We start from the raw sequence: 16,997 nt of genomic DNA, 5'->3' as shown, positions 1-16,997 counted from the left end.
AGGGGCTATGCCCTGTAACAGCAATAATGTCCTTATAAAGGAAAATTCAAACTGGATAATTCACAGAAGGAAAAAACACTTAAAAAATATTTATTCTGAACAATCATACTGACAGTTATGTGTGGGTGATGCAGCTGAAATTCTGGCTCACCCTGATGAGTAGACAGCAGCTATTTTTTGTCACACTGAAGAAAAAAGTCCAGAAAGAGATTAATTTGTCTCATGCCATAAACATTAATGATGTTTCCTCTCCCAATCAAACTATTCCAGATAAAATTCCTTCAACACTTGTCAAAAGAAGCTGTCAAAAAAAAAATCTAGCTTAAATAAAGTCATATGACTAAAACCTTCTGGGTCAGTAAGAATAATTTGTAAGCAAGTCTTCCATGGGTTGGATAACAACAGCATATCAAGCCTGAGCAAAGCATGTTGAGCGTTAATCCTTTCTTTCAGCCAGCACAGTTAATTACCCTGGCATGAAATCTGATCAGCACTACAAACATCCCTGGCTTAAGGGCTCTACAGTAGTGCAAGTTTGTTAATAGGAGAAACAGGGAGTTTCAAAGTGCATCACTTAAAATATACTGTAAGAAAATGCTTCTTGACTTCAAAAGTGCAATAAGCATGTCTCAAACCTAGCAAAATACAGGAATGAAAATGGCAGGTGTGGACTGGAGGGTTCTACTGTGAAAGTGGACTTCAAAAAGGAACACCTTCTTAGTGGTTTTGAGCTAGAAGTATAAAAAGAGGATACTGCAACTAATGTATTCTAGATAAGTATTTTTTAGAAATACTGAACACAGATTCCTTGGAACATCTTGCACTGCTTTGGTCTCGTGTAACTAGGTGTAGCTCCTGTGAGCCATACACTAAACAGCCTCTTCTCAGAGCTCTACATCAGTGATCATCAGTGGTTTTGTCCATCAGGCAGCTTTCTCTCCCTTTTTGACTCTTTCCTGCACTATTTACATATCTGCCATAAGAAGTTAATGATTTTGAGTGCTAAAAAGGGCCCAGGAATGGCACCTTTGAGAATAACCTCCCCAAAACACAGGAGCCATCCATTCCCACATGCAGTAAGTCAAACAGGCATGGCAGAAAACCCACCTGGCTGCACCAAGAACTCCAGAAGGTAGAGTAGGCAAGGTAGAGACATGGACTGGCTACCTAGAAGGAGTACAGAAATATTGCCTGAGCCCATGAAGAGAGCATTAAAGGCAAAGCTTTGTAGAGTTGAAATCCATAAGATGGAAAGGGCAACAAGAAGAGCTTGTAGGCTGAAGAAAAACTAAAGAAAACATGAGTTTAACTATAAAATAGATGAAATTTTGTGTCATAGGACACACAAAAGATGGAGACATTCAACATCTGTTTTCCTTGACTGTTTACTTGCAAGGTTTGCTGTCACACCTCCCAAGTCCCTGAGTCTAGGGGCAGCCTGCAGAAGAGAAAGAATATCCACCACAGAGGTGAGTCAGGGACCACTTGCCTGGACATATCACAGCAAATGGGATAGACACAGCACAAGTCCATGGGACTTGATGGATGGCACCAGAGGGCACTGAAGAAGTTTGTGATGTCATTGAGAGATCATGCTCTACCATATTTATAAGGTCCTGGTGTTCGACAGTGGTTCCTGAGGACTGACTAAAACAAATTCTTGCTCACCTTCAAGAAGCAGGATCCAGGAAACAATGACTTTGAATCCATTAGCACTGGCTGAAATTTTTGGAACTGATTAACTTTAGTTAACTTTAGTCCATGAAGGACTGCCTTCTGCTAGGATAAATTAGAGCCAGTTTACTAGAGTCTAACTGTGCTAGGGATTGTTTAGCATAAGAACAAGGGGAAGCCATCAATAGAACCACACAGAAGTATTGGATGTCCAAGAAAGACTCAGACAGCACCTGTGTATGGAAGAATCATGGCGTGTATGGAAGAATCAGAGCACCTGACAGGACAGAAGACACAGGCAGGAGACACACCCTTTTGAAAAGGGGAACTGTGAAGAAGGGAAAGGCAGCATGATTAAAAACCAGATGCTGTTAGCGGTAAGACATACATTCTTTAAATGCACAGGAAGGTGTCCAAACAAGACAAACAGAAATGAGCGCTAATTCAAGCTAAGTGCATGCAAATAAAATGGTAGAGTAAAAAACAAAAACAAAAAAACAACCACGACAAAAAACAAACAAACAGACAAACCAAACCAAACCCCAAACTCCCAAAACCCAGGTTTGAGAAGTAGCTTACTGAAGTATGAAAGAAGCAATTGAAATATTTTTTTCAAACACCAGAAGTAGGATGCCTGCCAGAAAGTCTGTTGGGCTGATACATGACCAAAATGAAAAGAGACCACTTTAGAAGCAGGAAATCTAAATTAAGTATTTCCATTGAACTCTTAGCAGTGCCCAATGCCAGATACCCTGAGAAGAGAGTAAAATAAAGGGCAAGTACACATTGATACTTCTTACTAAATAGTCCTATCTTCAGATAATCTGCATGATAGCTTCTACTGGAATTTTCTACCATGAACAGCCTTACTGCCTTTTTTTAAAATAAACCCAGTACTTCCTAAACAATGCAATATGAATTAACAAACTCTTGTACTGTGCCACTGACTCCAGTCTTAAACAAAGGAACCCACAACACCAATTTTTATCAAAGGGCTCTGGGGTTCTAAAGAATTGCAGACCACTAAGTCTGACTTCTGTGCTGAATAGAAGCTAGTAATAAATAACAAAATTAGTAAACCATAGACACAGCTTTTGTGGAAAAAAAGCCAGGCCATAGAAAAATATTATCATCTTTTGAAGAAATCAAAAATTTTGTGGACATGAGTGAGGCTATTAATACAGTAACTGAATTTCCAAAGCATTTGATGAGGTTCTTTGCTTTCTTTACAGGTACAGTTCTTCATCAAACCATGGCAGATTTCTTAGGCTAGTAACTGCTAAAGTCTATTAATTCCAAATTGTGAGCAAGTTTGTGACTTTAGCAGCATAAATGACTGTGCTGGGAGCTAAGCAGTTCACCTCTTCTTCCAGGTCATTGCTGAACAATAGGAAAGTTCTTGGTAGTTGCAATTAAAATGACTATAAACAGCTGCAGAATAATTCAAGAACACTATCAAGGAAATGAGCCAGCAGGAGAGCTCAGTGCAAGTGCAAATGATTGTATATGGAGTGTTAGATCACTCAGTGCATAGACTCAGTGACAGATCCCAAACTCTGCATTACCACTGGGGAAAAAAAAAGTTAAAAAAATCTTGGAGTCAAATGTGGAGAGGTCTTTCAGAATTTTAGCTCAGAGTTAACAAAAAGGGAAATGAAATAGCAGGAACAATAAGGATGGAACATGAAACATTTATATAGGAACTTCATGGAGCTATCTCTGATATTCCCATGTCACAGGGCAGCAGAGTCACAGAGGCATGTAACAGTATCTGTATCTGGGAGAAGAGGTTAAAACAAGCGCCACATTCTGCAGTCACTGACTCAGGATGTCATTAATTTCAAGACTATAAATGCATTCAAAAGACAAGTCTGTGCACAGAAAGAGGTCTCTGAAGCATGACAACCCTGTTGCAATTTTTGGCTCCAGTGCCCCAGTGCACTGGTTGCCAGGAATGACGCTTATCCATTCTTGTATGTTTTCTCACCAACATATGTTTTTGGCCAGAGCTAAAGTTGTCAAGAGAAACAATCACTGGTCAGACCCAGTATAGATGAAGTTTAAAAATTAAATTTAATTTTAAAATACTCTGGGCAAGTGGGTCATTATACTGGTTAAACAACTCGATTCTTGTTATTCCTAGCAGTAATTCTCCACAGCTATCTCTTGGCCTTTTTTTTTTTTTGAGAAGACACACCTTGTTGCCTGACAGCACTCACCCTCAAACCTAGGTTCCTTTATTATTTCCTTAGCATGGTGTATTTATCTTGGATCCAAACTAATCCAGAAAATTTATCACTCTATTTTTACTTCAGCTCTACCTCTGTGCAGAGTCCTGAATACAAAAAAAATAGAATTCAGGGAGCAATTAAATTAATATTCTTCTTCCCAAAAGCTAACAATTATTTTATTGCAGGTCTGCTAGGAAGTAGGGATAATGTGTAAAATCCAGTATAAATGACTGCTCTTAAGGGGCTGCCACCTATCAGTATGACAAAAGTAGATCCAAAAAAGGTAAAAATCACCAAGTTTAAAGAAAAAATTTTCTTCCAGCTACTGTACAGAGGTTTAGACAGGGCCTGCTCTATTTCTTTGATGCTAGAAATAAGGTAGAAAACAGGTATTTCTCTACTAATCCAGTTTATGTTCCCCCTGGCCCTCTTGCAGAGTGCTGAAAGACTGCAGTGAGATGAGCCATCTTCTAAATTTTGTACAATGACTTTTACAAATCCCCATACACTCTTGATTTTTTAAACCAAACTTATGACTTGCTGTATGTCAACACAAGTGCTGGGCATCAACACTGGAATATATTGGTTAAAATCCATAAGCCAAGAGTATGTGTTACTGGCAAAGTGGAAATATTGTGATGTACCTGAAAAAAAAACTTTAACACACCATCTATTGTCATTCCTCTCTATGGGATACAGCACGAATTAAGGCTTTTTACAGCAGCTGAGACTACCCAGAGTCACCAGCAAAGTTCCTACTGAATCAATAAAGGCAGCTGGCAAATCATCCTGGCAACATGTCAGACTACAAAGTCAAATCCAAACACAGCAGAATTGAATCTCCCTTTATTGGCATTTCTTTCCTCTTCTCCCTCCAGCAGGGACAAGCCCTGAGGCTATATGGCTTTTAAGCTGAGAGAGACAGCTCTTGCAGCGCTATTTCACTCTTGCTAGCACAGCCTAGGAAAGCATTTGGCATACTTCACTGAACAAACCTGACTGCACAGGGTAAGCTTCAAAATTCTGATGCTTGAAGAAAGAGAGGGCTGAAGGGAGCTCTCCCTATTTATGAATGAATAATTCAGATTTTACCAGAAAGATCTTCCTCAATTAGGAATGCCAAGATACTACTACTAACAACAATAACAACGAGATTACTATATTGCTCTTTGGCAGGATTGAAGTGAATGTTGAGTGGCCTTACCAGCCACAAATGTCTTTTTAAATAGATCAGTGGGAGGAAAATAAATGGTGCATCCAATAGGTAATCTGCTACCTTTTGCTGCATTTCTCTCTGGTATTGGGGAGTGAGCAGGAAAGTGAGCATGTGGAAGTCTGAAAGCATAGAGCAGTATCAGCCAATCTCACACTGCTTCCCCTCTCTTCTGTTCCCAGGAGACATGCAGAAGCTATAAACCTTCAACTTACTTAGGCAATTGCAAGCATCCCAGGTATTCAATACATAAAGTAAGAGATATAATGGTGTCTGAAAGATATCTTTTGTTCACATAGTTTTTTTCATGCTGTTTTGTTTGCTTGCTTAGGACATTAAATCATTAAATACTAAAACCTAACTGATTTGAGCTGGTTGCTTTGACTTCACAAAGGCTTATCTGCAGCTGTGCTTGAAGGAAATAGTTTCTAAAATTCATCTTTTCATGGCTGTCCCTCCTCTTCCTCAAAGTATTTTATAATTTTTGGGACTATTAATGTCCTTCAGAACAGAAGACAAATTCTGAGATCATGCCAAAAATACTTCAGGAACCTACAGGTGTGGAACTATTTGAGAGATACCATAGGCTGTCTGATGCCCTTTACCTTGACTAAAAATGAAGGGGAGGGAGTACTTGAGTTCTGCTGCTAGAACTCACCTGGGCAGACGCAGCCCAGTCCCACCTGCACGTGACACATAGTCACCTCTGATTTGCTGTCCTTACAGAGTGAAGAAATGCTTTGGTAGAAGCAGCAGTGTCTAGGGAATAACCTCCTAAAAGAAAATGCTGACCTACACAGGTTACCCAGAACATTCCTTCCCTTTCAGAAAGATCTCTTTAGTATGAAGGACCAACTTCTGAGCACAGCAAAGAAAGAAAAGCAAAGTGAACCCCCACGACAGCTGGTACTTCCTTGTCACCAACAGCAGACAGGCATGGTCCTCTTCTCTGACTGCCAGAAAGTGGAAACCTTTAGTAAGTCATCTGAGGAACACAGCAGGAAGGAAAGTGAAATGTTGTGCTCCGTGTGTTTCATTTGCCTTTCAGGGAGTGCACACCACATAGCAAATTCAAGCAGCTGCACATGCATGGGTATGAGTCAGACCCACAGCTGGCTAGTTCTCTCCTACCTTGCAAAATGAAAAAAACATCCACCATAAAAGCCCAGAGCAGAGCCCCAGTAACCAGTCAATGAACCACCAACAGATTATTTAACACAGCTGGAAACATACAGTCCAGAGATTGGTACCCAGTCCAGGGATCAGCCCAGCTCCATTGCTGGGGATGAGAGGGAAGTGAAAACTGCAAAGTACTTCACATATAACTTCATATACTGCCCACAAAACCCCAAACAAAAAAACAGACTAAAAAATACCCTGCCATTAAATCAGTTTGCTCAGAAACCTGCTCCTAACTGATATTTAACAAGGAAAATGATATCAAATGCAGATTAACATGAGAGCAAAATTGCTTTCAACATATATCAAAAGTCAGAATAGACTGTGTAAACCTGTTAGTAACTCTTGAGCAGATGTTAGTAACTTTCCAGAATTTTCCCACAACAAATTAGACACCCTTTCAGCAAGTAAATAAATGTTTTTTCTAAGACTGCTTACCTTTTCAGGGCAAATGCTGTGAGAAACTGTTGGAAGACTATTCCAACCATCATTATGGCAGATCCACACTTCTGTTACTGCAGGTAATTAGGCAGTCTTATTTAAAGAGAACAATATTTCTTTGTTTCTGTTCTCTACGCTCCATTTGAAAGGCATCAGGGTAAACCAAAACTAAATAAACTAACTAGCAGAGGGATGTTTAATAAAGATAATCCTTCCTTCTTGAAGACAAATCTTAAGAAGTTATGGATTAAGAAAAGATACGACAATGAAGACTATGGCTAGACACAGAACATACAAATACATGCAATTTGACACTAAAACAGATGGTTTCAGAGATAAATCACTACAGCTTAAGTATTCATGGAAGGAATCATTGCAACAGCATTAAGAAGAATATATGGAAATGTGGTATAGTACAGCACTCATGCCTTCAGAACAAGAAACCTTAAGTGGCCTAATAAATAATATTTTAAGTGTCAGTTCAGATGTATGGAAAGCAAATAACTGAACCCCATAAAAACAGAACGAAAAGAAAACAAAAGGTTTGCTTACTCTTCTTGACGCAAGTCATTAACGCTCCGATCTAGTGAGATCATATCGCTTGCCACCATATTAAACCCAAACTCTTTAATGCTGGCTTGAACGGATTCTTTGTAATCTGGTCCTAAAACATATGGCTTCGCCCCCTCTCCAGGGCCACCAACAACTCCATGAGGCTCAGGCTCTTTGGGTTCAAAATTACCAAGGACTCCAGGTCGTAACACAGGATCTGGGTATACAAATGTCTGAGGTTTAAATGTGAGATACTGCCTCTGGAGGATGTTTTGCTGCTTGTTATCAACACCATGCTGATTTAGTTCATTTTTGGCCTTATTTTTCCTTCGAATGGATTCCAAGTCCACTTCCACACCTTCAACATGAGGCCAAGGTACCACAGGTTTGAATTTCTCATTTCCTAGTCCATGGTCTCCTTTGTTTGGCAGGGGTCTGTTGGCTTCTTTATCATCCTATATACACACACAGAGAAACAGCAGACCATATCAATTGAGGATCCTTTATTTATTTACACCCAGTATCTTAATGCACTAGAGTTGGTACTAAATATATGTTAAGCAGGTATGGAGAAGTCTGTTGAGGGGCTCAATGAACACTTTTTACTAAAGCTACTGACTGCTGGAGGACACCACCAGTTTTTCTCCACACTTACCTTTGGTGAGCTGGTCCTGGAAATGACCAAATGCCCAAAGCATTCCCAAAGACCAAGTACCCATATAGGACATGTGCACCTGAATGTAGCTTGAGCTGTAGTTCAAGCTGACGTGCAAGGGGCACTGACAGAGCACTTTATGAAGGAGAAGGTGACATGGAGGCAAACAGTGCCACAGTCCACAGCATGGCATCCTTGGTCCCACTGTTGGACAGGGGGTGTTTCTGAGGCTGCTATGGCTCAGACCTCTGCAGAATCTCAGTGATTACTAGAAACCTCAGAAGAAGAAACCAGTTGGCTAGAAACAAGCATCAGCTGGAAGAGTGCTGTAACCACGAGTAATGAGGCACACTCATCTGTGGCAGCCGCGAGCCACCTGCCCTCCACACACACCCCTGTCCCCCCAGCTCACTCCCACCAAGCTCCTCCCTCTGCTGCAACAGCTTATTTACAGCTGGGAGGTGACACTGATGGCATTGGGGACAGCAGGCAGAAACGAGAAGAGCTGCATGGACACAGGCAGACTGGGCTGAGGAGGCAGTGCTGGCGCTGAAGAGAACTGCCACGGCCATTGGCATCTCATGCATCCTTGTTTAAAACAATTTTACTGCACTCCTCTCTCTCTCCACACCAAGAGATCTGAAGTTTTCTCTAAGAAGAAAGGCAGGCATTTTGAAAACTGCTCAGTATTTTCAGTGATCAGTGAGGTTGATGGGGTTAGAACAAGGGTGGGTGATTTTGGAAGACACTACACAGAAAGGCTTTGAAGTGTCTGAGTGTGAAGAATACAACAGAATACAACAGCACCACCCATGAAAGCACTCCAAAACACACAGACACAACTTTTTCCAATACTACTGTCCAAGAGTATGACAGGGAAATGTTGCTGAAGGTTCAGACATCCTGCTAAAATTGTTTATTTGTAAGCAGGACAAATGTTAGATCATTTAGAAATCTGCAGAAAACAACACACATTTTATCAATGTCTCAGAATCAAACAAATTTTGAGATCAGAAGGATGTCACCCATTCAAACCTGCTGAAGGCAGGTTCACAGTGAGGTGGGTTTCTCAGAGGTGGGTTTGTCCACTCACAGCCCTTTGACCAGTTTCTCAGGACAACCTTTTCCAGTTGCTTGACCCAGTGAAAGTTTTTTCCCTCATACCTCAGTAAAAGTTTCTCATATTGCATCGTGTCCTTTCAGTATGCATCCCTCAGAAGATTTTATTTCCATTTGCTCTGCAACTTCACTTTTTTAGGGTGAAAAGATGCAATTAGATTCCCCATGAGACTTTTTTCCAGCCAAACCCAGCCTCCCTAGCAGGTCTTTGCTAGGTCCTCTGCACCTGTGAACATCTCTCCTGTGTTGGGGCAGTGTGGGAAGAGAAAGCACACAGAGTTCCAAACAGCTAAGCTCTTTCTAGGGCATCCACCCATTATGCACTCAGCCTTTACTGCAACAAGGGTACAATACTGACTCATGTCCATGTTCAATTAAACCACATAATACTTCCTACTACATCACACTATTTTCCTCACATCATTCCATGTAAAAAACTTTCAGAAATTAAGAAAAATACAGTATATAATATTTCTAGGTTAACATGGTAACAGTGGGAGATTCAAAATAAGGAGTTTATTCAAGAAGCTTTCTGAGTTCTCTGTTTGTTATAGCTTAAATAGGGAGGACATACGACATGCAGAAGTGTTACATTATTCTATTCTTCCATCATTTTTTCAGGAACTCAAAAGTCAGTGTTAGAAAAGGGAAGTTTAAGGGCATGTGAAAAGGCGCATTTTGCAAGAAAGTCGAAGGCTGTCATGGATCTAAATAAAGCCCTGAGAGGACTTTTGAAGAGAGCATCATCTCACACTTAGCCTAGAAATCAAAAGGAAGGCTTTGCCACTAGACTGTCAGAACACTGCTGAGCTCTCAGCTCCCATCTAATTCCTGCTCTGAGTGCGGAGGCGGCTATAAAAGCCAACAAAACAGTCAGCATCATCAGGAAGGATGCTTAAAGAGAGCATAATTTTGACTACATAAAATTTGATGCATTCACGTATTCAGTAATATTTAGTTCTGGTCTCCACATCGCAAAAGGAGTCAGAGAAAGTGCAGAGTGGGATAACCAAAATCAAGGAGAAGGTAGAAAGGTATCTTGAGATGAAAGACCAGAAAGGCCATTCATCTTTCATCTCCAAGACCCTGCAGTTGGGAGATGTGATGGTTGAGGGGTATACAACTGAATTTTAAAATGTCATGAAAGTCATGGATACACCCAATGGAAACTCACTGTTTACTGTGATGGATGACACACCCATAGGGGGACTGTAAAAGGGTTGTGAGAAACCTTGTGAAAATTTGACTTAAACAGCAGTAGATGCTGGAAGAGTCCAAAGGGAAGGCAGCATAGAAAGTAGCCAGGTTTACACACTGCCATGCTCAGTCACCACCCTGGATCATCAGTCTCAATCAGACAGTAATTTCTTATTCCTCTGGTTTGTGTGGAATTAAATAACCTGTCATTCCACTTCCATTACCTATAAAACAGTTATGAGCTTCCACTTTGCCAATTCTTCGACTGAAGCATAACACTTCTGAAAGAAATTTGTTTGTTTTGCTGCTGTCAGAACGATGAGTTATCCTTTATTACATTTAGTCTCATTATAACTGTTATGCACAATTTGCATTATAATGCATTTGTCTGTAGTTCCCTTCTATGCACTAAATATATTCCACATTTGCTGGCATGGAAAAATATTTCATAAAACAAGGAAATTAAATATACAGACACACTCACTGACCCCATTCCTCCAATATCTATGCACAGAGGACAAATCAGATAGAAAGCATTTGTTGTGGGTTAACCCCTGCAAGCAGCTCAGCATGATACAGCTACTCACTACTTCCTCCCTACCCTGGACACAGATCTAAAGCACAGCAATCATATGGGATGCTATGAAGAAAATTAACTTAATCTCAGCATTTTATGGACATTAAAAAAAATAGAAGAGGAACTAGCAGTGTTTAAGTGCATGGTCATTCCACCACAGAAAAATGAGACAAGGATTTTCCAAATACTGTCTGGAAAAAAAGCAAAGTCAAACCACTATCATAAACCACAATGCCTTAGTTAAGAACTTCTAGGGCTTCCTCTCCCTTTTATGAATTATGATTTACACACTCTTTTAAATGAAAAAAAATTAATCATGTATGAAAAATCCAGAAGAATTTTTAATCAGTGTTCCTCACTGATTACAAGTTTGGCTCAGTTAAACTGGAAGGCACGTGTATGACAAAAAGATAAACCACAACAACCTTCCTAAAGTGGCAAAACAAAATGGTCTGAAAATAATTTTAAAAGCTTTGAAAGAGATAGTAAAAGCAAAGTGATGGGAGGGCTCAAAAGAAGTGAGTACAACATGCATCAGAATACAGCACTTCAGGTTGTCCAAAATGAGGGGAGAGAAGCAAAACGTACGAATTCTCTCACATCTGAAGACAAATAACAAAACCAACAAAACCTCATTATATCTTTATAAAAAGGACACATAATACAGAAAAAAGTTTTTTCCACAGACCATTATTTTTTCCTATAGGGTTGGACCTAGAACTTCCTGCCAGCTTTCGATATCCAGTTTGGAGCAGGCTTCATTATTTTTTGAATGTTTTTTTCACTCCTTAGGGAAATATATATAAGTAACTGCAATAGGTGTTTCTGAAACAGTGAAGTGATATAAATAAAGTCACTACCTGACTTGTAAATAAAAAGGGGGTTATTCATTGTCATTGTACTTCACAAATTAGGTGCATTATTGCAGAAGACAGGAATGCAGTTGAAGCTATAGAAAACATAACTGTTTCCCTTTGAAAACATGCCTATAAATTACACAAAGTAAAAGGAAAGACCGTGAGAGGTCTTAATAAGGCTGCAAGATCAGTCAACTGGTAGGAGGGCTGGAGTTGTAGCTGACAATAAAACTGCCAATGTGCAAGTTGCATAATCTGCTTTTCTTCAGTCACTAGTTCAAGACTGGCAACTCCCTAAAACTCTCTGTTAAATAATGTCTGAAAAACAATTGATTTCAGAAAAGTGGATTTGCTTCAGAATTTTCATTTGAGAACTTCAGAATAAAATAGGCAATGATTTTCTCAACACAGTTGTCTGACTCTCAAAGGGTTCCATCCCATAAGACTTCACACCTCCCACCCCTGCCATGGTAGCCTCCATTCGAGCAATCAGAAATCATATCTACTGCAGGACCAGCTGCAGACTAAAAGCACACACAAATGGAAAAACATCCATCTTCTCAAACAAGGATAAAGATCTATGGCACTTCTCCTGTCACTTTAAAGAAAAAAAAAAGCCTTTTCAATCACTACAATTTTTGCACAAAAAAGCACCTATTCTAAGCTCCACATGCAGCATTGCTTCTAAATTATATTTTGCTAAACCTCCCATCAAACAGTTTTGTCACAAGATGACCCTGCTGACTCAAATTAAGGCTGAATTTGGACTATGAGAGTTCTTTTGTCAGATATGAGCAACGACATTCAAGCCATCTGGTTTGAAAGGGCCATTTGCTGTCACAGTGCCTGGGCAAAACAGCCTCTATCCTGCTATGACTCCTCTCAGTGTATTTCAGAGGCATTCCAAAGGCGATGGAATGTATATTTACATGCTCAGTAGTTCCTACAGTGACTTTTAAAACTTGTGGAAAATTAGAATAGATCATTTATGAAAATGCCAGAAACACAGAGATAAGTACAATTTGACACTAAGTTAGAGAGAACTTTTGAAGATTAAAAATGCATGTTTGTAAAACTAACAGATTGCTAAATCCCTCCATTGCATGCTTTGTGCAACCCAAGTGAGAAACATGCTGTTGATGGTGTTTGTCACCAGCAGTTTCAAGAAAATATAATTCTGTAAGTTATATTTTAATGTTCACAGACACCCTCAGTTTGGACATATACTGACAATATGAAAGTCCATCACGCAGTAAGTGCCACATCTCCATATTAGATTTCTGCCACCTTAAATATCCTAGGGGAAACAGAACAAACTTAAACAAGACCAATTAATATCTACCATCCTGGAATAAATTTCGGTACACAGAACTACCATGACTATACAGCTTTGTACCACAAACACATTGCTGTGATGGCATCTCCGAAGAGCAAGTAATCTAATCCTACAAGACAACAACCACATGCTATTTTTGGAGTCTTCAGCACGAACTTGGTCAGAAGCCACTTATGAATCACAAAGTCCTAACAACTAAAAAGAATTCTGATGATATAAAAAAGAAAGTATTACACTATATGCATATTTACGTGTATATATAGATATAAATGTCCTACTCACTAAAAAATACATAACACTGAAGTGCAAAATGAGGTGCAAGGGCCACGAGCAGCTTTGGAGAAATGAGTGTTCAGCAGTACTTTTATACAGATGTGTTTTGTACTCCCATCTGTATCTGATGAATGGCAAATAAAACATTGTGGGTTGTTTTTTATTTCTTCTTTTTTTGAAACTTAATTTTAAAAAAAAGCAGGGCAACTTCCTCCTTCACCTGTTTCCTAGATTTCACATAATCTATCAAGCTGATTGACATGTGATACACTACTCATTGCCCTGCACCATCCTTTATCCAACTTGTTATTTTTCTTTTAGATCCCAAGTAGCGCTTTGAGAGAAAACAGTTTTGCCAGGAATAGATACTTGTAATAGAACTGCTAGCCATCAGCATTGAGAGAAATCCCTTTCCCACTCACTCCTTATGTCCTATGTGATAAGGCAGAACAGGACAATCACTAGAACATATACTTCTGCAGTACAGAAGTTACCGAGTTTTCAGTAGATATGAGCAGACCACAGGCCATCAATATTGACTCAGCCCACTGAGAGAATAGTAAAGTACCAGTACTTTTGAGACCCCAAATTACCTGTGCTAGTCAAGGTGAAACAATTTAGTGGGGAGTAAGATCAACAAGTTTATTCTATTTTATAGTTGACATTTCTGAGATAGGAGAGCATTGCCTTTGGAAAAATGGCATGTCCAAAAATAAGAAGGGCACATAGTAAAGGAGAGGAACTGTTTGTAGAGATGTGAATTTGGTAACAGCTCAATGTTCTGCTATAATGAAGGAGTTTGGCAGAATTTAGCATTCAAGTTCCAAGTGACTTGCACTAATCTACATGAGCCTCTGTATCACGGATTCCTATCAATGGATAAAAACAACCTCTTTTTATCTAGTAATGAGTCTAAAACCAAACAATATTCACTAACATCTAAGGTCAGCTCTGCTGGTGTTCGAACCTGTGAGTTCAAGAAAGACCCTGCGGAAGATAAGGCTTAGTTCATCAACTTTATTTCATTTGTTGAATGATTGCTGCAAGAGTTCCCTGGGCAAAAAGACCCACTAGCTCTTCCTGTCCTCTTGGATACCATCTACTTTGTCATGGCAGAAGCATTCATCTAGGACAGTGACTTCAGGCTACTGCTGCATATTGCCATGGTCTGCAGCCATTTCACACGATCATTCACAAGGCACAGAACCTGGTATTAAGCTACGGAAGCCCGCAGATAACAAATCCTATGGAAGAAGGAAGAATGCTTATTTTCAGTTGAAATAACCTGATTCCCTGGTTATTTGCCTAACAGAAGGAACATAATCAATCCCAAGTTTCACCTGTTTACTTGCAGAATATCTTGTTTAAAGACATACCCAAATTTGGATGTCAGTATGATACCCATCTAAGCATCCCATTTAAATGAAATTGTTCTGTTGTGACATTATCTTTCACTTGCAAGGGGAGCTAATGATACTTCCGTCATCCTCTGTGGCCTTGCTGTGTATGTATCATTTAAAACTCATGCAAAGTAACGCAATCCTGCCACAATTGCTCTTTCAACTTGCACTGCTTTACCCCCTGTCCTTGCTCCTCACTCCATCTTCCAATGACACTGCTCTCCCAGACCTTACTGCTGGATATGTCCCTCCTGGTGTCTGGATTTTCTACAATTGCAGTTGTCACATTCATATGCTTCTGGTCCAGACTGAACAAGTTTCTTTTCTTTGGGAAGTTCAGATACCTCCATTGAAAGCAGAGACTACCCAGAGACCTGGCCAAAGTGCTTATGCTAGATTCAGTCTCACACAAGCGATGCCATTGGTCACCCAAAACTTGCAAACTTCACTCTCTCACCTTCAGGGAGATTGAAAAGTACAAAAAAATGACAGATAGAATATGGCCTGGACCTTACCTATTTTACATGATTGCCTCCTTAGGAGAGGCGCAGTACTCCTCGAATTCCTGTGCGACAAGCAGTTTCACAATTAGACTCTGCCTGACTGAAAGCAAGTAAAAATAAAGACACTGAGTGCCTCAGAACAAATTACTGTAAAAAAATAGCAGTCTTAATGTCCTCATTTTCACTAGCACTCAGTGCTTGGGGAATACTGAACCAGCTCTTAAACCTACCGATCTCCTTCCTCATTGCTTGAGATCCAACTCTTGCTCAGCTTTTACACATCCCATCCTGCCATTCCTGGTCCTGTCACACTACCCCTGGCTCCATCTGTAGTTCAACAGTCACAGAGCGTTAAAGAAGCCCTGACAGATCCATTTCACTCAAAGCCCCCTCTTAAGCCCAAGAACTTTGCAGAGCTAACCGCAAGCAATCATAGACTTATAGAATGGTTTGGGTTGAAAGAGGACCTTGAAGACCACCTAGTTCCAACCCCCTCTGCCATGGGCAGGGGCACTTTCCACTAGACCAGGTTGCTTGGAACTACATCCAACCTAGCCTTAAATACCTCCAGGAATGGGGTGTCCACAACTTCACTGGACAACCTATTACAGTGTCTCACCACCTTCACAGGAAAGATTTTTTTCCCCTAATAACTGATCTAAACCTACTCTCTTTGTACCTCTCCACGCGGCTATGGAGAGTACCATCTAATCCGGATAGCAATTAATGAGATCTAAAATAGAACAGTTCAGATAAATACCTGAATAAACTGATATCAAAGAAATCTGCCCTTGATTTTGTAACTCAAGGTTAGTTTTGAACTAAGCAAAATAGTCTCTTATCATTAAGATTACAATCACTTCCAATTAAAACAAATATTCTTAAACTGAATCATAAATGAAGCTGCTGCATTACCTAAGGGGATGTATTTCAGTCTCATCCATGCTCTAGAAATGAAAACATGTTGGCACTAGTAACCTGTGCAATAAAAAGAGCACAAAACCATATTTGCAGCTGCTTGTTGCAGAATAACAGAAAAGTTGTCAGACGACCCTTGATAAGACAGAAGTATGATCCAAAGCCTCTTAAATCCTCTCCTTACAGACAACACACTAAAGATGACAGAAAAACTTTAAACTCAGAATAGCAAGAATTTATTACAAGTTTATTACAATTAGATCAACGAAGCTGAAGTAATCATAGAAACACAGAATGACTTGGGTTGTAAGGAACCCTAAAGATCTCTCAGTTCCAACCCCCCTGCCATAGGCACCTTCTATTAGACTGGGCTGCTGAAAGCCCCATCCAACCTGGCCTTGATCAAGTAGGACAAAACAAAGAAGCATAAAAGCAAGTATCTCCCTACACACTGCATCTTTTCAGGTGTGGTATTGCTCCTTGCTAATTAAATGGCTTTCTTTGTTTCATCTAAGTGCAATTTGTCTGGTGCCCAAGGAACCAGAGACCACAAGGGACCTGCCTGCATTGACCCTGGCTCTCTTCTTGATACAAATTGAGGAAAGAGAAATACTGTACATCACACAAGGTAAGTCAGTTTAGGTTAAGCACTTAAGACTGATCTAATAAACCACCAGCTGACCCAGTGACTGTAGAACAGTGTGCCACCAACAGCTTTTTAAACACCCATAACCTTCCTTTTTTCTCTGTCCAACAGATAAATACATCTCTACATACTGCAGCCTACATTGTCATTAACATGTATTTAGCATGGTAGTTCAACTACAAACTTCTGTAGGGTATCACCCACATTAATTCATTCTTAAACAGAG

The 16,997-nt window shown here is 39.9% G+C and overlaps 1 protein-coding gene across 2 annotated transcripts in view; it reads right to left on the bottom strand.

Annotated features, from left to right (window-relative positions):
• The window catches only part of GALNT7 (polypeptide N-acetylgalactosaminyltransferase 7), a 68,803-nt gene that overhangs the window by 30,548 nt on the left and 21,258 nt on the right, over positions 1 to 16,997 (bottom strand). For both annotated transcript variants that reach the window (XM_053976618.1, XM_053976617.1), the window contains exon 2: positions 7,291 to 7,745. In XM_053976618.1, coding sequence (XP_053832593.1) covers positions 7,291 to 7,745 — 455 coding nt within the window. The remainder of the gene's footprint in view (positions 1 to 7,290; positions 7,746 to 16,997) is intronic.

This window comes from Vidua macroura, chromosome 4 (genome assembly GCF_024509145.1).
Source record: "Vidua macroura isolate BioBank_ID:100142 chromosome 4, ASM2450914v1, whole genome shotgun sequence".
NCBI classification, from domain to species: domain Eukaryota; kingdom Metazoa; phylum Chordata; class Aves; order Passeriformes; family Viduidae; genus Vidua; species Vidua macroura.
Note: the sequence above shows the minus strand (reverse complement) of the source record. Positions and strands in the feature narration are given on the sequence as shown.